This window comes from Eublepharis macularius, chromosome 6 (genome assembly GCF_028583425.1).
Source record: "Eublepharis macularius isolate TG4126 chromosome 6, MPM_Emac_v1.0, whole genome shotgun sequence".
Lineage (NCBI taxonomy): Eukaryota > Metazoa > Chordata > Lepidosauria > Squamata > Eublepharidae > Eublepharis > Eublepharis macularius.
Window position 1 is genome coordinate 7028628 of NC_072795.1, and position 19824 is coordinate 7048451.

At 49.2% G+C, this 19824-nt stretch overlaps 2 protein-coding genes across 3 annotated transcripts in view; both read left to right on the forward strand.

Moving 5' to 3' along the window:
* DIS3L2 (DIS3 like 3'-5' exoribonuclease 2) overlaps nucleotides 1-7780 on the forward strand; it is a 312241-nt gene extending 304461 nt beyond the window's left edge. For both annotated transcript variants that reach the window (XM_054983630.1, XM_054983631.1), the window contains 2 exons: nucleotides 840-941; nucleotides 7267-7780. In XM_054983630.1, the coding sequence (XP_054839605.1) occupies nucleotides 840-941; nucleotides 7267-7377 (213 nt within the window). In that variant the 3' untranslated portion in view covers nucleotides 7378-7780. The remainder of the gene's footprint in view (nucleotides 1-839; nucleotides 942-7266) is intronic.
* Nucleotides 7781-7977: 197 nt separating this feature from the next.
* LOC129332119 (alkaline phosphatase-like) overlaps nucleotides 7978-19824 on the forward strand; it is a 38117-nt gene continuing 26270 nt past the window's right edge. Inside the window, exons 1-3 of the mRNA XM_054982970.1 lie at nucleotides 7978-8009; nucleotides 13110-13226; nucleotides 18854-18970. Of these exons, the coding sequence (XP_054838945.1) occupies nucleotides 13154-13226; nucleotides 18854-18970 (190 nt within the window). The 5' untranslated portion in view covers nucleotides 7978-8009; nucleotides 13110-13153. The remainder of the gene's footprint in view (nucleotides 8010-13109; nucleotides 13227-18853; nucleotides 18971-19824) is intronic.

Sequence of the window (19824 nt, forward strand, 5' to 3'; positions counted from 1 at the left end):
CTCCGCCGAAAGCTGTCATATTTTGAAACTGATGAATTTCAGTTTTTACCAAATAACGGATAAATACGATAAAACCCCAAATGTCTCAACCTTCCCTTCCCTGTTCAAAGGGTTGCCAGTCTCCAGGTGGGAGCTGGAGATCTCCCAGAATTGCAGCTGATTTCCGAGATCGGTTCCCCTGAAGAAAAAGGCGGCTTTTCAAGCATGGAGTCCCTGGTGTCATACCCCACTGAGCTCTCTCCCCAATCTGCTCTCTCCAGGCTCCACCCACAAATCTCCAGAAATTTACTCTTAAGAGAGGTAGAGACTATAGAGCATTTTTCAGCTGCCCATATTATAAGGAAACACCTGATGAGATGATCATACCATTATTAGGCAAAATTTCTGGCCTCACTGAAAAAGCTAGACTCGCTTATCTTCTGTCCGAGAAGAATACCAGGATTACCTATCAAGTAGCCAGATATTATTTGGTGATATTCAGGTATCAGAAATTATATTGCACTGTAACTAGATCTTAATTCCAGATTGTTTTATTTGTTCTGCTTTATGCTTTGAATTTTCTTTTTAGTGCAGTGGTGTTACATGATTGGTCAAATGACCGTAAATACAGAAAATGAAATTCACTGCACAAGAAGTCTGTGAGTCTAGCATGTGAAGTCTCCATCAGGTCATTACATTGACCTGATATTGTAGACGACAGTCCCTTATCTATATCCTTCCCAAATTTTAGCGAACGAGTTTTTCCTAAATTCTGAATCCCGCACTCAAGTTTTGGACTCACGGTTCTGTGCACCTGTCAAGAAATCTGTCACTGCCCTGTCTCTCTTTCTTCTTTGCAGGCTTTGCCTCTGGTGGGATTCCATTTCCAGAAGCTGGGCAAGAAGCCACAGCTGAGCCTGATGTGGGAGCCTGAGAGCACTGAGCAGGATGCTGTGCAACAGGTATAGCCCCCTCCTGGACCTAAGCTGCCCAAGGAGAGCTGGGGGTGGGATGCAGGTGTCCTCTTTGATGCCGATGTAAGTTCTCTAAGACCTCTTCACGTGACAAGAATTGTTTTGAGGCGTGAAGGCTTGCTGTTCTGCAGTCAGCTGGAAGCGGAATCGAAACGGTGGCTGCACATGGCACTTAATAGAGCATGCCATTCCCCATGCAAGTCTGCCCCATTGAAACATAGAGTTGGAAGAGCGTACTGTAGGTCTACTCCCGTTTATAAAAGGTTCTGCTTCACCCTGCAGTTTTTCCTTTTCCTTTGCTTTCAGCCTCATCAATAGGCTTGCCAGCCTCCAGGTGATAGTTGGAGATCTCCTGGAATTACAACTGGTCTCCAGGCAACAGAGATTAGTTCCCCTGGAGAAAATGGCTGCTTTGGTGGGTGGACCCTATGGAATTATATCCCACTGAGGCCCCTCCCCTCCCCAAATCCCACCCTCTTCAGGCTCCACCCCCCAAATCTCCAGGAATTTCCCAACCTGGACCTGGCAACCCTACTCATCAATTACTTCCTGTTCTCGTAGTGCTCATAAAATTGTGGTCAATTTATTAATTCTTTTTCCTTTGGGGACAAAGGAGAGGGGCAAAACTTTTATGTGCGGTTTGTCCTTGTAGCCAGCCAAAGTCACTGCTCATTTTTTTTTTAAAAAGGAATTGTTTCTCATCATAACAGAATTACAGGATAATCATAAAAATATGTTTTGTTTAAAAATAGCACTGGCGTTGGCTAGGTACAAAGTGAAAAACAGCACGCACGCACGCACATCAATAATAGTGGATAATTTACAATTGAATCATGGGCAGCTAATGGAAGAGGACAGAAAGTAATAAATTAAGCTGGAAGAAGAAGAGAGGAAACTACAAAGGTTTGGCTGTCCACTTAAGCCCTACAATTTCATTTTAAGTCTTAAATCGCCACAAATCAGACCTGGGGGGAAATGCATAAGCAACACAGAAAACACTGGAATGCAAATGGGGGGTAGTCTGGATTGTCTGAGAAAACCGAGTGAACAAATGACAACCATCCCTGGCCCTCATAGCTTAGAGTCCCTGAAAGTGCCACCGCTTGCTCGGTCCCACCTGGAAGGCTGGCGTGCAGTGGACCGTCTGCCCAATCATTTCCTCGGTCCACCCGGTCACAGGCTCTCCGCTTCCCCTCTGCAGCCATTACAGGAGATTCTTCCAGACCTCTAAGGGCTGCTTTCTGCTCATCTGTATCCCACGGTCGGCTGCGGTTTTCTAACCTCTCTCTTGGGTGCCGGGCCTCCCTCATTTTGCCCGTCTCCCAGAGTTTAGTGAATGTGGTGTTCTCACCTCCCCTTTTGGGTCGTGAATGCTGACGCTTCATAAGCTAAGACGGTCCCATCTCACCACTTGGAAGAGGAAGCACGTTCCCACCCGAACCGCAGTGAGCGCTCCAGGCTTACAGTCCGCCTTCAGATCCAGTTAGATCCAGAGGAGTTAGCCGTGTTAGTCTGTAGTAGCAAAATAGTAAAGAGTCCAGTAGCACCTTAAAAACTAACCAACTGTATTGTAGCATAAGCTTTCGAGAACCACAGCTCTCTTCGTCAGATGCATCGTCAACTTTTGAGAACCAGAGCTCTCTTCGTCAGATGCATCGATGCATCTGATGAAGACAGCTGTGGTTCTCGAAAGCTGACGATGTATCTGATGAAGAGAGCTTTGGTTATCGAAAACTGACGATGCATCTGACGAAGAGAGCTGTGGTTCTTGAAAACTGATGATGCATCTGATGAAGAGAGCTGTGGTTCTCAAAAGCTGACGATGTATCTGACGAAGAGAGCTTTGGTTATCGAAAACTGACGATGCATCTGACGAAGAGACCTGTGGTTCTTGAAAACTGATGATGCATCTGACAAAGAGAGCTGTTTTTCTTGAAAGCTGACGATGCATCTGACGAAGAGAACTGTGATTCTCGAAAGCTTATGCTACAATAAAGTTGGTTAGTCTTTAAGTTGCTACTGGACTCTTTACTGTTCAAATCCAATTAGACTTTCCTTTTTCCCCTTCCCATGACAGATTTCCTGAGACATGGTATCAAAACACTTCAATAGAGTCTCAGAATCTCTTGCTCATGGCTCTTGATTCCTTTAACTTGGTAACTCAACCACAGGGGAGAACTGTGTATCAGGATTTATTATGCTCCACTCCGATGCCATGCACAACTTGACAAGCCTTGAAATAAAACTCTGGTTAATTGTGTTGAAGGTTTTTGGCAATCTGGAGTTTGGGGGGGAAGGGAGTGAACGCTATGAGCAATGCAAACAGCTGCAGGGGTAGCGAGGGTTGATCATACGCAACCTCAGCCACTCACAGGTACTCCCATCCCCGAGCCCTCCCAGGACAGAGTGAATGTTGGGCTGCCTCAGAGCTTGCTGCTGCCGGATGGTGTGAAACCGGGTTGTGGAGCAATAGAGGAGTCTGTTGCTAGATGAGGAAATTCTAGGGGCCAGCAGGAGGCTGCGTGCAAGGGAACAAGGAAGAGTCTGCCCTGTTAGCCGTGATAACTTAATGGAACCTCCATGAGCAAACTGCAGTCTACCTTGCGAGCTTCCAGAATCGTCCAGCTGGCTGTTGTTGGGTCTGATCCAGCCAGGCCTGTGTTAGGTTCTTCTAAAGAAGAGAATCCGTCCCTCTGATGAGCTGAAACTCCAGACGAGCTAAAAAGGCTGCCTTCTGACCTGCTGCCCTTGTCCCTGTTGCCGGGGGCGGGGGGCGGTTATGATGAGGGCAACACACTCTGCACCTGCTCAGGAGAACTTTCAGGAGTCCTTTTTTCGTATGTTCCAAGACGGCTCTTGTCAATTGAACACAGGTGCCAGATCTCTGGTCCGGTGACCTTGGGCACAAATTAAGATGTTACTTTGACCTCCGTTATATACTTATGAAGATATTCCTGGAGATCTGACCTGCATAACCACAGAGGCAGGAAAAGGCTGGTGAAAAGTCAAAGTCCCTATTAACTGCAGTTCTCGGTGGGTGGGCCGTGGCCTCGCTCTTGGCAGCCTTATTTGCCCTGGAACTGAGAGTGGGGAAACCAGCTCCGTTTTTGACTGGGCATTCCAGTGCAAAGAAGGGTGTCACTCAAGGCTTTTTCTGTCTTGCAGTTTGTAAGTCATCCGGCCAGATGCAGCCCCCAAGCTTGCTACTGTGGCCTCCTGGCTGCTAGATCCCCCTCCATTTTTGCCAACTCCAAAACCAAGCGATTGAGCATCAGCTTTGCACACAGAAAGTCTCAGGTTCAGTCGTTGGCATTTCCCATTAAAAGGGCCAGGGAGAAGGTGATGGGAAAGACCTTTGCATAACGGACCCTGGAAAGCCAGTCAGAGTGGACAGTACTGACCTCGATATACCAATCAGGCCACTTCATGGGCTGAGCTTCTTTGACTTACATATTTTATGGGGAGGGGCTGTTGCTCAGGCATAGACGTGGCTTTTTTCTGGGAAAAGGTAGTAGAACTCAGTGGGTTGCTCTCGGAGAAAATGGTCACATGACCGGTGGCTCCGCCCCCTGATCTCCAGAGAGAGGGGAGATTAGATTGCCCTCTGTGCCACATGGCATGGAGGGCGATCTAAACTCCCTTCTGTCTGGAGATCAGGGGGCGGGGCCACGAGCCATGTGACCATTTTCAAGAGGTTCCAGAACTCTGTTCCACCACGTTCCAGCTGAAAACGTGAATTTCCCGGCATGAACCGGGAAAACGGAGGTTCGTTGCGGTTCATGGTTCATCATGTTTCACGAACCATTAGCCACCATGAACTTGCCCAGTTCGCGAACCAGTACATTTGGTTCGTCGGTTCGTCACTTCCGGGGCTGCGGAAGGTCTGCAGAAAGCCCATCCCCCCGTTGCCTAGGTAACAGATTGATCAGCGCCAGGCTGTCTGCAGTGATGAACCGAAAAACGAACTGTACGAGCTGCTCTAAAAATCATTGCGGTTTGTCACGGATCGTCAGAAATGAGCTCTGACGAACCGCCGGTTCACAAATCAAAAACCTGCCCAGTTCATGACAAACTTTGGTTTGTATTTCGGTTCATGCCCGTCTCTAATCTCCACCTGTCTGGAGAGCGACTGACAATCCTGACCTCAATGGACCTGTGTTCCAATTCAGTAAAAGGCCGCTCTGTGCGTCCTTTTACTAAGACCACCCAAACGAACAGAACAAACGGTGCGTGCTTTCAAGCTCTACAAAAACTGAAAAACAGATGGGGAGAAAAGTTGGTCTTTCAGGTGATGACGCCAAGGCCTTTTCGTCTGCACTCTGTGTAGGAGGCAATGCTGAATTCAGTGAGTACTCGGATGAAGAATTCTGGAGAACTCAAAAGCTTACACAATGTTTTGTGCAAGACCGGAGCCCAGTAACACCTTAGCAGCCAACAAAATTTGCAGGATACAAATTTTTGAGAGCCATTGCTTCTGACCAAAGAAGCCTTGACTCTCGAAAGCTCCTACCCTGGAAATCTGGTAGGTTTTAAGGTGCTACTGGACTTGAATCTTGCTCGTCTACTGCAGACCAACATGGCTACCCACTGAAAATCGCACGTTGTGTCATTTTGGCAGATCTCAATTAAGGCAGGATGTGGCTTTTGTGTTTGGATTTTGCTGTGGGCCAATGAGGCCAGTCCAGGCAGCTCAGCAAGATTTATCTAGGCTACCTGCACACTGAACTAGCTCTTTATCCAGGAGCTAGGTTCACATTTTGGCTTTCTGGAGCCGGGAGTGTTCAGGGGTCCCGTGTGCTACAAACTTGCACACATCAAATCAAAAGAGTTTTCGGCTAAACATTAGGAAGAACTTCCTGACAGTTAGAGAGGGGTCCCTCGCTAGAACAGGTTTCCTCGGAAGGTGGTGGGCTTTCCTTCTTTGGAGGTTTTAAAGCAGAGGCTAGATGGCCATCCGACAGCGATGCTGATTTTGTGAACCTGGGCAGAGCATGAGAGGGGAGGGCAGGAAGGGTTACATCACTGCTTAGTTCTTGTGGCCCTTTCTTACATGCCCAGGGGAATGCCAATCACCACTTCGGGGTCAGGAAGCAATTTTCTCCAGGCCAGTTTGGCTAGGGATCCTGACAGTGTCTTGCCATCTTCTGGGCATGAAGCAGAAGTCATTGGGGGGGGGGGATGTGGAGGGGAGGTAGTTGTGAATTTCCTGCATTGTGCAGGGGGTTGGAGTAGATGACCTTGGAGGTCCCTTCCAACCCTAGGATTCTATGCTATGCATACTTCTGCCCTGAAGGAGCCAGGCTTCCATTCCTCCTGAGCCTTTTCACTCCCTTGGCCTGAGAGCTCCCCCTCCCTGCCTCCAGTAATCCCTGTGAGCATTAAGAGAGGCGCTGGAATTCTTCCACCCTCCCAGAAGCCAGCATGGCAAACCTCAGGCTGGTGTGAGCCAGCTCTAGCCTTCCATCCCCAGCTAATCATGTTTGGAAAACAGACACCCTCTATGAATCTTCCCCGCTCCCTAAAAAAAGCAGTGGCCGAAGGCAGGCTCCGCTCCTCCAGGTCAGAGATTTCAGAGTGAATAAATCTCTAGCCCCCCAGTGTGTGTGCCAGACCCTCGCAGCTACAGCACGAAGGATGTCACCGTAACCTGCGGAAAACAAAGACCATCACACGTGCACCAACGCACCCAGCTGCCCTTTGTCAGCCCTGTGAAACTCAGGCCAGGGGAGCAGAGCTTGGCAGTATGACACTTGGCACCGCCTTCTTGACATCGACTCACTCCAGCTTGGGAACGTGCCCTCTGAAGTGGCTGCTTGGAGAATAAATGGCTGGGGGGGTCGGGTGGGGGGGAGGTCACTGGCTGTTGGTTGGATGTAGGAGCTGGCCTGGACCCTGAATGCAACAGACTTCACGCGCTCTGTTCAGGAGGAGCCTTTATCCAGACATCAGGGATATTCTCCTGTATGCCGTGTTTCTCAGACAATGGCATTTGGCCCTGAAAAATCACTGGATCAGACTCAAAAACATCAGATCCATCGTTGGGTTTCCAGCAGAAGCAGCCAGGGTGGGTTGGAGCGTTCACACAAGCGAGGCGCCACGGCAAAAGCCTTCCCTTGTGCTTTGGCCCCATCATCTAGTGTTCCAAGGGAGACGTCCTGGGTCCGTAGCTACTGTGGCCCATAAACACAGATAGCCTTAGCCTCTCTCAATTATCAGGGCATCTGGAGCCTCTGTGCAGATTTGAGCTTCTGTTTTAAGATTAACTAACTGGCTAATCCCCACCCCACCCCTTTCTCTTCCCCTCTGCTACAAGGACATTGCTATTTTCACCTTGGTGAATGTCGTGCTGAGGTCAGACAGCGTCCCCTTGAAGTACAGCGCGGTGCTGAAGAGGCCCAGCAGGGAGGAGTGCGGCACGTCCTGAGGCGGACCCCGTCGCTTCCCGGCTGCCCTGTCGCTTCTGCCAAAGTCCCGTGCCCAGCAGAAGTCGCATCCTGCAAAGACTGTCTGGAGAAGGTCAGCCTGCAGACCTCCTCTTTTACTAGGTTTGACAGATTTTGTTTTACAGCTGAATTTTTAAACCAAGCCGGTGGCAGTAGAAACTGCAGAACTCTTTCGGCCTTTTTCCTTTTACACCCTCTTTTCACCGCGGCCAGAGCTGCCTCAACTCAGCAAAAGTGACTCAGGGCAACTCTATCTAACCCCCTGCCTCTGCCCCTTGCTCCGCACTTCGTGTTCCTGGCACTACCCGCAGGGGCCCACCAAGAGTCTACCAAAGCAGTTCCTTCTGTGTTCTCTTCCATGGTGTAATAAAAACGTGGCCAACAGTGGAGCGTGGGTGTCTTCTTGCGTGGCCTTTTGCCAATCCTGTCTGTGCTGGTTTCACTTCTTTTCCTGGAACCCCCTTCCTCATCATTGCGGCACGAAAAGTTCTGAAGTTCTCTTCCTCTTTTTTCCATTTCCCCTCTCCCTTCCCCAAAACGTGATGGCACAGGGATTTCAGAGGGAGGCTGTCAGACGAGGATCTCGGAGATTGCACTCTGCCTCTAAGGGCTGGTGAGTCTGGCAAACTTTGACTGAGGGATTGAATTGACCCCCCAGCCCAGGGCCTAAAAAAAGCTGGAAGGTTGGAGGGGGCGACGGGGTGGGTGCTTCCCAAACTGATTTGAAAGCGTTATTGACTGGCGATCCAAACTGGAGGCGAGCAAGGCGCTTCAGAACCCACCGGGGAAAAGGTCACACCTCACAATGACTCCCAGTGTTTCTGGAGAGAGTCTCTCCCCCCGCCCCGCCCCGCCCCTGCTGACTTGGTGCTGCGTTTTGCACAGAAGCACTCCAGTCTGGGATTCTTCAGGACAAGTGGGAGACTTTGCTAGGGCCACTCGCTTATGCCAGCCCCGTTTCAGAAATCAAGACAGAACTAAGAAGGAGTGATGGAGCACAGCGCATTCCACGTGCAGGGGAAAGAGGGAGCATAGAAGGGAAGCGGCAGCACAGACTCTTGCTCAGGGCTTTTTTTCTGGGAAGAGGTGGTGGAACTCAGTGGGTTGCCAGCACAGGGGGCAACTCTTGGCGGGAGGTGGTGCCCCTGGTACCACATGTGCGCGCGCAAAGTGCACACATGCTCCCAGGGCCAATGATGTCACTTTGGGTCAGCTGGAACAGGGGGGGGGAGTTTTTAAAAGTTTAAATCGCTCTTGGCGAAAATGGTCACATGGCCGGTGGCCCCGCCCCCTGATCTCCAGACAGAGGGGAGTTGGCACAGAGGGCCACCAGCCATGTGACCATTTCCAAGAGGTTCCGGAACTCCGTTCCACCACATTCCAGCTGAAAAAAAGCCCTGGTCTTGCTTCAGATTGCTGTGGGGTGGAATGCGCCCCAGTGCTGAAAATGCAAACGGAAAACTGGCACGGTGTGCATCATGAGGGAGGTAGAACCGTTCTCTTTGCTATGCTCTGTTTGCATGGAGGGTTTTGTTAAAATTTTAAAAATTCAAAGCTGGAACCTACCGCCTTCGGTCCTGATTTTGCCTTTTTCTGGCTAGCACCCAGGAATCTCTGCCCATCTCTGTGGGGAGTGTGTGGGAGGGAGGAACCATCTATCTCCGCTCAAGATCAAAACCATTAATAAAACAGGCAATCCTCCATGTCGTGTTGGACCACAGGGAGTGGCTGTGACTACAAATAGCAGGGAAGTTCAAGTATCTCTCCAGGATCATCTAAACTCTGAGGAAGGGTGAGAGGAAACTGATAGAGCGTCCAGCTCTGCCTCCCTCCCTTTTCCTTTATTTTCTTTAACTAATTCTTTGCGGCTCTCAAACATTCCAAAGTTAGTGAGTGTGCTCAGGCCTCATCAGGCTAAGGGCTTTGTTGTTTGTTTTTGTGGGGTATCATTTTTTATAAATCTACGCACACATTTTTCTGCATCCCTAGGTAGTCCCACGGGCATGCAGAAACGTTCCCCATATCTGTGTGCAGGGCCCTTTGTGATAGGTACGGAGTTCGCTGTCCAATTACAGTAATAATATTTAAGGGTAGAAAAGAGCAGGAGTCCAGTAGCACCTCTAAGACTAACAAAATTTGTGGTAGGGTATGAGCTTTCATGAGTCACAGCTCACTTCCTCAAATTTTGTTAGTCTTAGAAGTGCTACTGGTGTCAGACGATGCTACTTCAGAGCTGATAGTCTGGTTCACTCCCTTCGGCAAGAAGTCCAAGTCTTTCTATTTCCAAAGGATTTATTGTGAAAGACAGCATTCACCTCTGAGCATACACAATCCAGGATAGAGATCCTGGCCGACCAAAGAATTGACAAGAATAACTCATGAAAAGAAAAGAGTTACATTTCACACCCCTTAGCCCAGCCTCCCCCCTGAGTTCACATAGCAAAGCTTCTCAGAGGCACGATGTGCTGGCCAAGGACGAGTAGACGGATAAGAGAGTTTCCTTTCCCATGGCAGCGGCTCCCCGCAGGTGTTGAGGCCTGGAGAAAAACAGACTAAAGACTACAAGGTTAAATATGGCTTCACTCAGGTTAAACAGATTCTGACAACTGGACTCTTGCTCTTTTTCTACTGCTGCAGACGGACTAACACGGCTACTCATCTCAGTATTTAAGGGAGACTCCTCCTTTCAGGCCACTGAAAGCTCTTACCAGCAGTGTGAATCCTCGCACATGCCACGCGTGTTTTCCTGCGTTCCTCTCTTCTTGTAGCCCTTGCCCACCCCCAGTAAAACCATTCCCAGGAATTCCCTTTCTCAGGGTCAGAAGGGGCTGCAGGAACAGAGAAGAACACGGGGGCACAGCTGGTTGGAATCACACCGACTTAGTAGTGAGCATGTGTGAAAAAGGCAACTGGGGTATCACATTTCCATGTGAAAAGCAGGCAGTTCCAAATGTTGCTGGGCCCAGATCACTGATTGATGGCTCTGCAGGGAGGTGGGTTTATGCAACGGCCTTCTAACTTGCCTGCGCTTTACCGGTTGTGTGTGTGAACCGTGGCACCATCTTCAGAGACAACTGGGCCACTGAGTGCCGGTTGGGAGGGATCGCAACTGGCCTCCGTGCCCAGCTTCTCAAAAGCAACTTTCCGACCACTCGGAAATAAGATGCTGAGATTACATGGCCCTCTTCTTATGTTCTGAAAAGCAGCTTGGTGTCTTGGTTGCACTGATATAAGCAGGCCTTCCACTGCCTCCCGTCTCTATAGAGCTGTGTTGCTTAAAGGCTGACAATGTGGGATGCAGGCCAGTACCTGAACACTTGTATTGAGGGGAGAGAGGTGTATAGTTGGATTTATGGTTACAAAGCTCTGCAACTCACTTCTGACCTTGATGACCACAGAAGAGCCTAGATAAACTGAAGTCTTGTGGCACATCAAAGACTACTAATGTTTTATTCCAACTTTGTCAGATGCATAACATGCGTCCTCAATAGGCAGACATTTATAGATGAGGTTCGGAGGGGTGGGGGGATAAACAGCAGGGTTAAAGGACAAAGACATGCCGGAAGTACAGGGTGAGATGTCATGATGTAAAATCACAATAGGATTGAAAAAAAGCACCAAAACCACAAATGCCTGCAGAGTCCCAGGTCTGACCAACAATAAGTAAGGAGTCCCTTGTCTGGTCCTCAAGTAAGAACGTGAATTCTAGCTTTGCTGTTTCAGAGAACAGCCTGGAACGGCAAACGGTTCAAATCAGGACAGGGTGTATGGCCATGTCTCAGCTGCCCATCGATGCAGCACAAAACATTCGTTGCTTGTAATCATATTCAGAGTTTCTCTACATGAGATGCTGGGGTGCATGTCCATCAAATGTCGCGAGACGCAATGTTAGCCGGGAAGCGTAGTTTTGAAAGACAGAGCCGGCAGAGATCTCTCTGGAGGGGATGGATTCTCTCACAGCCCTCCACTGCCTCTGACGTGCCAGACTGTCTCCCCTTCTGGAGCTTGTACTCTGCCACCCTCGCTGCTTAAAACTTTGAATTAACCGAGCCTCGGCAAGGCTGAGGCTCCAGAAGGGGAGATGCCAGAGGCGGCAGAGGGCTGTGAGAGAATCCGTCTCCTCTGGAGCGATCTCCGCCAGTTCTGTCTTTCAAAACTACGCGTCCTGGCTAACATTGCGTCTCCCAACACGTGAAGAATACCATGTCAAAAGTATTGTGTAGAGAGACTCTTAAGATAACTTGAACCAGGAACGATATATTCAAGAGTATTTCAGCACTTGCTTACCTTCCACTTTGGAGGAAAGCTCTGATGCGCTGCTGTCAACAGTTCAAGGTTTATCTGGATCGTCAAGAGCGTACAACTTCCAATGGCCTTGCGGTCGTGTTTGTGGCCAAGATGAAACGGAAGGCATTCATTCCTCACCGTCCTCTGTAGAGAGAGGAACTGAGAGTCCCGTTGTCTTGTCAGTGGCTTTGCAGACCCCATTACGATTTGTGCGTTATCGCCTATGCAGCCTATAAATCAACATTCTTGCAGCAGGAAAAAAATAGAAAAGTAATCTGTCGTGATGGTCATCTTTTACAAACAGGCATCGTTAGTTTGCCTGGGGGTCTTTTGGGATGGCCATTTGGTTTTAAGCAAAAAAAAAACCTTTGAGCAAGAAATGAAGATTTATCCTGGACTGTTGCCCAGCATATGTGAGTGTGATTTAAGGAAAATCTATTCCCTGGGACCCCATTTTATTCAAAAATGGAGACCCCCCCCCCAACCTGGGTATTCTCAGGACTAGAGGAATTGTATAGGCGACCAGCTCCGGTTCCATAGAAGGAAGTGGGTCCAAAAATGTTCTCAGTTCATTTACGTGGAAATGGCTAAGACGATCAGGAGTAGATCGATAGGTTTAAATGGATCAAGGATGAACAAAGTGGTCCAGCCAGTGCTGATGGTGCCAGGCATTGCCTCTTGCCATGGTGGTGTGTGGATGCAAGGAATGAGCAAGCCAACGCGTTGCATCTTCACCCCTCACCACATCTAAGCTAAGCAGCCCTTGTAACATTGTCGGTACAGCTGGGGCTACATGCAGCTTGCTCCAGGCCTCCATCAGTCCTCCAGGGCAGTGGCTTTGGAGGAACTATCCCAGAAAGTTTAAGGTCGATCAAATTCCTTGCAAACTTTTCATTGAACTAGGAGGAACACCCTGGTCCACCTTGAAGGGTCTCTCTAGCCTTGAGGCCGTGCAAACGAGCACCTGCAGGTAGGTAGTTCTTTGGTGGTGCAAGGTGCGGCAGAAGTCTCTGGGGGGGCAGGTGGGGGGGATGAGATTTGGTTTGGACGGAAAACCGAATGCGGCTTTTTATTTCCTCCTGTGCCGTGTTTTGGGGAAGGTGGTCTCACTGAACCTCCGCCAGCTACTCAGTCGACATCTTGATTTTCCAGTTAAAGGTGGGGTCGGCAACTGTGCTGTTTAGAAAGACAGGATAATTGGGAAACGCTTGAAACCACATCCGGAGAAGTTCTGATGAAACGGTGCTGCTGAATTTGCCGCGTGCGCCTCCAAGCTGGGGGACCGGGACTTCTCCTTGTGTCCTCCCTCTGCTGCCTTCACCTCACCCTACCCTAATACACATCTTAGCTGCGAGCCAGAGAGTCCAAAGGTGAAAGGAAGAGCTTAGAAACCAACCGCCCTCGCACCTCTGCCTCTTTTCCACAGAGAGGCTCCAGCTTGGATTAGAAACTCCTAGGCTTGGCAGCAAGATGGGCCAACTGGTCACCCTGGGGATCCACGGACTTCTTTGCCTCTGCATCCGTTTTTCGACTGCATCCTTAGGTGAGAAGCGGATCCATTGGTTTCATGGAATGGGCTTGGGAAAGTTGGGCTCAATTGGCCATAGGCACAGGCTTTGAGAAGAGTCTTTCCCTTCCTCCCTCTCTTTTTTTCTTTCTCTCTCTCTTCCTCCCTCCCTTTCTTTCTTTCTCCCCCCCTCTCTCCGTCTCTCTCTCTTTTCCTCCTTCCCTCCCTTCTCTTGCTACCTTTTGAGGGTCAGTTTCATACAACCCTTTGGGTGCTTGATTTACAATGGGGGTGTGTGTGATCATGATATGAAGTGTTCAGACTAGTCTAGCCTTCTGTACCATCTCCTTGTAACAACAGTTGTAGCACGTGGGTAGTTATCTGCCCTGGAAAATACATGTGTGCATGATGCTATGCCTGCTTTTAGGATTCCCAGCACAGATTTCCTACATTCGGGCACTTTGGGCCAAATTCATGCTTCCAGTTAGTGCAGCGCTCTTTCCCAGACAGAGCTTTCCTGGATGGCTCTGAAGCAAACTGAGATGCAGAACATTAAATGATAAGGATCTTTTTACTCTTTATATATTGCTGTAAATGCTTTCCAAGCCTTAGGAAACTGGCAAAGGGTTCCCTGAGCGTTCCATGTTCGTCTCTGCCTGCTGAATGGGTGTTTTCCATTGCCGGCCTAACCGGTAATAGCCTGCTCTCAAGCTTAACACCGGGACACATTAACATGCTAATTTTCCTAATAAAAATCAGTAACAGAGCTGATAACACTTCGAAATAGGTGGAGTAGATAGATAGGGAGCCTGTTAATGGTTAAATGCTGGTAATGTAAGCAGGCAAGACCTTGTCTTGGATAACCCAGGCAAGCCCAATCTCATCAGATCTCAGAAGCTAAGCAGGGTCGGCCTTGGTTAGTAATTGGATGGGAGACCTCCAGTGAAGGCCAGGGTTGCAGAGGCAGGCAATGGCAACCCCCCCCCCCCCCGTTAGTCTCTTGCTATGAAAATCCCACCAGGGGTCCCCATAAGTCAGCTATGACTTGACACAGCACTCTTCACCGCAATGTGAGATTCAAGTCCTCCCTCTGCCACGAAGCTCAATGGATGGACTTGGGCCTTTTTCTCTCTGCCTCACCTACCTCATAGGGTTGTTGTAAAGACAGGAGGGGGAAGGGAGAGCCATGCATGCCACAGTGAGTTCTTCGGAGGAAGACCGGCACAATGGTATACCAGATACATAGGTTGCTTGCTCTAAGGAACCTCTGCCGTACAGACTTGGAGGCTGCCTATTGAAGGAAGGCGCTTTGCTTTCCAAAATGGTCCCAGGCTATCTGGCTTCAGCAACGAGCCTCTTTCCTTCCATTATGGTGCCTTATGGTCAAGATCCGTGAAGGGTTGCTCCAGCGCAGAGAACACACAGAACATCCCGAGTGCCGTTTGTCACCCGTTGTTCCTATGCTCTTCGCAAGCTTGCCAAGAACAACAAGGAACGGATTAGGACACATGAGAGATACAATCGTCAAGAGGCCTGGAGAAAAACGTCCTGTCCCTTCAACAGAGGCTTAATGTGTGGAAGTGGGCAGCTCAAGCTTTCACGGTGTGGAGCTCAATCACATCCCATTATGCCTTCGTGAAATGCAACGGCAAACCACCAGGAGTCACTGCATAAGCCAACTATGACTTGAGGGCAGGATGTGATTTTTTTTCCCCAAAAGGAGAACGTACATTTCTCCAGGCCTGATGGCAACTCTAACAAGAGTCTTTTTGATTTCCCGGCTGAGTAGAAGAGGGAATTTTCTTTGGTGCAAGTTGATCTACAGTGATAAGAGCTGCTGCTCTCTTTTGGGGACCCCTCTTAAAGATGCCGTCCTCTTGGCTTTCTTTGCACTTGGTCGGTCCAAGAGCTACAGCGGTCAGCAAGCCCAGGGTATGGTGACAGGGGAGGAAGAGGGCAGGCTGGATAGCCTCGAGGGGTATCCCATCACTGCCTGATCTACAAAGAAGAATTTGAAGTAAGCCAAAGAGTCCCCTGCACAACCAGTCCAGTACAAACAACTCTGTTAGATATCCCTGCTAAGCTAGCGTGGCATTCCTGCCGAGTTAAAAGGCCAAGAAGTGCCCGTCTTCATTCCCTGCGTTGGCAATCTGCCTGAGATAGAGTGAGTGACCAAGGGCAGTAGAACTTCTTTGGACATCAAAATCCAAAAGGAAATCCAAAAGCAAGTGGCCCCTCCTCTCCTGGCATGGAAGGAAACGTACAAAGGTCACAAGATGGGGCTCTTTCCCCCCCCCCCTCATGGACCCCCAGAGCAGCTTACAACACTTTCCCACCCTCCTTTTTTTTAGCTCCACAACAACCCCGCAAGATCAGTTAGTGAATTACTGGCCCAAGATCACCCAGTGAGCTTTCTTGGCAGAGCAGAGATTTGAACCTGGCTCTCTCAGAGCCTATGACTACACTATAGCCGCTACATCACACTGGTTAGACTGTGGGAAGGAAACATGAATGTGTGCCCCCTTCCTTTTGGAAAACATATTTCCCAATTGAGTCTCAGCACAAGTAAGAGTGTTCTCTGTCTCCTGGCTACTTATACCCCCATTTTGCAGAGTGGAGAAGCCATCAGAACCTATTGAGGCTGGGTTTGTCCCCAGGGACATCACATACGTTCTTATCAGTACAGTCTTTGCAGGAGAAATTCCTGGCAAAAGGAGTGAAAGAATCCGCACTATCCAAAGACCCACCCATCTAAACCGTAGAAAGGCTGTCGGTATTTGAAGAGCTCTTGACACAATTATCTCTTTTCTAAACATTCAGTACCTGTCGCCATGCGACCTGTCTCTGTTTACTGTGTAAAGTGATGCCTCCTAGCACTGACTCAGAATTTTTTTGCGTCTTGTTCAGTTGTGGTTGTCGTCTGCTGCAGCCCTTTTAATTAGAGATGCTGCACATCAGGACTATACTGCACACACAAAGCATGTTGGTGTGGATTCTACTCCCCCCCCCATCACCCTGTGGAGCAAACTTTGAAGTCTTAAGTGGTTTTTCCTCCAATGGAAGAACCTTGAAGTTGGCGGAAGTCTCCTTAGTCTGGAGGAAGGCTGCAAACTTTGCTCAGCAGAGTGGCAGGGCAGGGGTCTTCCCCTGCTGAATTCTGCCTCCCCTCTCTCATTTCTCCACCAATAATCAAAACCACATTTAACTATATTTTAAAACTGAAAATTCAACAACATGGAAATGGTCAAAGGCAAGCAACGGTGGCACTAAAATAATAACAACTGTGCTTATACACAGCTCTTCTAGACAGATTAGTGCCCCATTCATTGCCAGTGATGTTATCCTGACAATACAGCTGCGGAGCTGGGGCTGAAAAAGTAGCTCACCCAAGGCCACCTGATGAGCTTGTGGCAGTAGTGGGATTCAAACTAGCAGAGTGCCAACTCACAGCCCAACCATTTCACCACTATGCTACAGCAGCTCTATATAACAATAACTGAGTTTACATACCACTCTTTTGGACAGGTTAGTGCCCCATTCATTGCCAATGATGTTATCTCCACAATAAAGCTGTGGAGCTGGGGCTGAGAAGAGCAGCTCACCCAAGACCACCTGCTGAGCTTGTGGTAGAAGTGGGATTCAAACTAGCCAAGAGCCAACTCACAGCCCAACCAATTCACCCCTATGCTACAGCAGCTCTCACTCTCAGCTGCTCTCAGGTGAAATTCAAACCAGAGTGGTGGAAGGATGATCTTTTCCCTGACCTGTCTAGGAAGAAGGCAGGCTCTCATTTAAAGGCACTGTGGAAAGGGGCCATCCATGATTGCTTGTGGAATTCACTGCTAAAGGATATGCTAATACTCCCTGGCTCAGATGACTTCTCCCCAAAGACTCTGTCAATTATTAACAAAACCTCCAAGGAGTGATCTTTGCCAGCTCTGTAGAGAAGAATAATTCCCTGCAAATGGAAACCAGGCATCACGTGCAACAGGTTTCTCCCTGACATCCTACTTTTCATTTGCAGGGAGTTTAGCATGAGACTCCCTCTCCTTCATGGTTGGAAGTGGGACTGCCCACTTTCCCACTTCAGAATTCTGCCACCTCATGCGTAGACCAGGTGTGGGAACCGATGGGTCCCTGGCTGCCGTGGTTACTATCACCGATCCTGCAAATTGCCTCTCCACGTTTTGTGCACTGGAGACAATTTGCTCTTTAACCCCCCTGGAACTACTTCAGTTGCTGAAGTCATCAAAGTTTTCAGACACATGTTTGTGGCCTTCATTTTTTCCAGTGTTCCCTCACACAGCATCTAACAGGGAAGGCTGTGCCTAATTCCTTCCCGTTGTGCAGCCATCACGGCAAAGAGCTGCGATCCTCATTCTTGGGGGATTAGTTGGGGGGGGGGGAAGGATTTTGATTGGGTCCTGGAGGCAGTTCACAAGCGGCTGCAGAACACTTGGCCTTTGTTCCCTGTGACCCCCTTTCCCCCAATGTATCTGCTGACTCGTGAACCAATAACCCACTTTTGCCCGATGCCTGATTCTTCCTGCACTGTGCAAAGTTGCTGATAAGGACTTCGCCTCGCACTACGTGACTCACCGCTCAGTTCCCACACAGCCTGCTAGCGGGTCTCCCATGGCTCTGAGCCACAAGCTACCTTTCCATTTCCAGAGGCAAGAACATTTCCTATTTTGGTGTCCCTGAATACTTTATTCCTCCTGGTTTCTTGGCCCCAGTAGTATTACCATTGGTGTCTTGGCAATACATGTAAGGCCACTCTCTAGCTGGTTTCTATTTATGATGGAATCCAGTGGGTTCATCTCTATCCAGATCTTAGCATCTGAGGGCCTCAAAGATCCATCTTTCTATTAGCAGCCTGCCAGGTCCCCCCTGGGAAGTTGACATAAAGTAGAATGGGGATGGTCTCTTTGAGCCCCCCGTCCTCAGCCTCAGGTATACTGCCTCTGCACAAGGAGGTTCCGTACAACACAGTGGCCCGGCATGTTGGGATTTCTGACTGTTATCCAGCAGTTAAATGCACAGATGGAAAGAAGATGTAGGGCACGGCGCCCTTTTAAGAGTCAGTTTTGTCAGGAGGCATTTTGTGCATCCACTATGCTAGTTGCAGCGTAGCATCAGTTGTAGAAGGGAGTGGGATATAGAGTTGTCCCGTTCGAAGCGGTATTTACACGGAATGGGAATTCTGAAGGTGAGAGGTGTCCCTTTTGCACTGGGGGAAAAAACTCTGAAGCTGTGCAAATCCTGGGTAACTAACAAGCCTGTGAAAGAAAAGCATTTATACATACAAAAAATGTATACATATATTGTCGAAGGCTTTCACGGCCGGAGAACAATGGTTGTTGTGGATTTTCCGGGCTGTATAGCCATGGTCTTGGCTAGACCACGGTTATACAGCCTGGAAAATCCACAACCACCAATGTATACATACATTTCCCCTGTCTCTCATTTCCAAAAACGGTCAGCCAGGTGCCTCAAAGAAGCCCACAGCCAGACCCTGAGAATGCAAGCCCTTACTTTTTTTGTCTATCCCATGTATCTGACATCAAGAGAGACAACCTCTGAACATGGGGGCTCTCCTTGGCTAGCACGGCTAGTAGACGTTGTTCTCAGAAATAACTTCCTTCTCTTCCTGATACTTCTAGAGGATGAAAAGAATCCAAACTATTGGAACACGAGAGCCAAGCAGACGCTGGAATCTGCGCTCAGGTTGACTCCGGTGGCCAATCGAGCAAAGAACATTATTCTTTTCTTGGGCGATGGTAAGTCTTAGAGTGCCTGGGTGCGCATGGTGGACGCAGGGCCAGGTTGCCACTTGGCACCTCCGCACCCGCCTAGAAGTGCCTCAGGCCTTTCTGCCCCGAAAATCTGTGCAAGAAGATATTGGACTGGGGTAGAATTGCAGCCAAGGCCATTCTCCTGTCTTTGGATGGATTTTTCATCCCACAGCTTCGGGATCAAAGTAATCCACTCTAGTGGTGTGAAGGGATCAGTGTAGCTTCCTGACCCGGTCACGCTGGAGCTAATTTTTAACTGCGCGCACAGTAACCTGATTGCTGTTAGGATTTGGAGGTGACTAATCGGTATGATGGGACTGGGGTTTGGCAAGTGGTTATTCTAGAGCCCCAACCAATCTAAACGTGGCACTGGGGTGGCTGGTGCCGTCACAGGCCATGTACCAGGCGACTCCTGGATGGGTACAAGAAGGGCGGGGGGCACACATTTGTCTGTCTGTCTTCTGTTTACCCCACCCTGCAGCCATCCCGTGATTCTCCTCTTCTCCATTTTATCTTCACACAACCCTGTGAGGTGGGTTATGCCAAGAGAATGACTCAAGGTGACTCAGAGCAGAACCACAAGTGACAAAAGGCACAGATTGGACACTTGTCTGCTTCCCTCAAGTTTTGATGGGAAATGTAGGCAGCTTGGCGGAATGTTGGACAAGTGACAGTTGAAAAGTCCATTGGACAGCAGTCGGAGAGCCAAGATGCAAGACCAGGACGCCTACCTTTCCCATCAAAACTTGAGGGAAGCTGACAAGTGTCCAACCTGTGCCTTTTGTCACTTGTGGTTCTGCTCTCAGTGAGAGATTCATGGCAAAGCAGGGACTGAAACC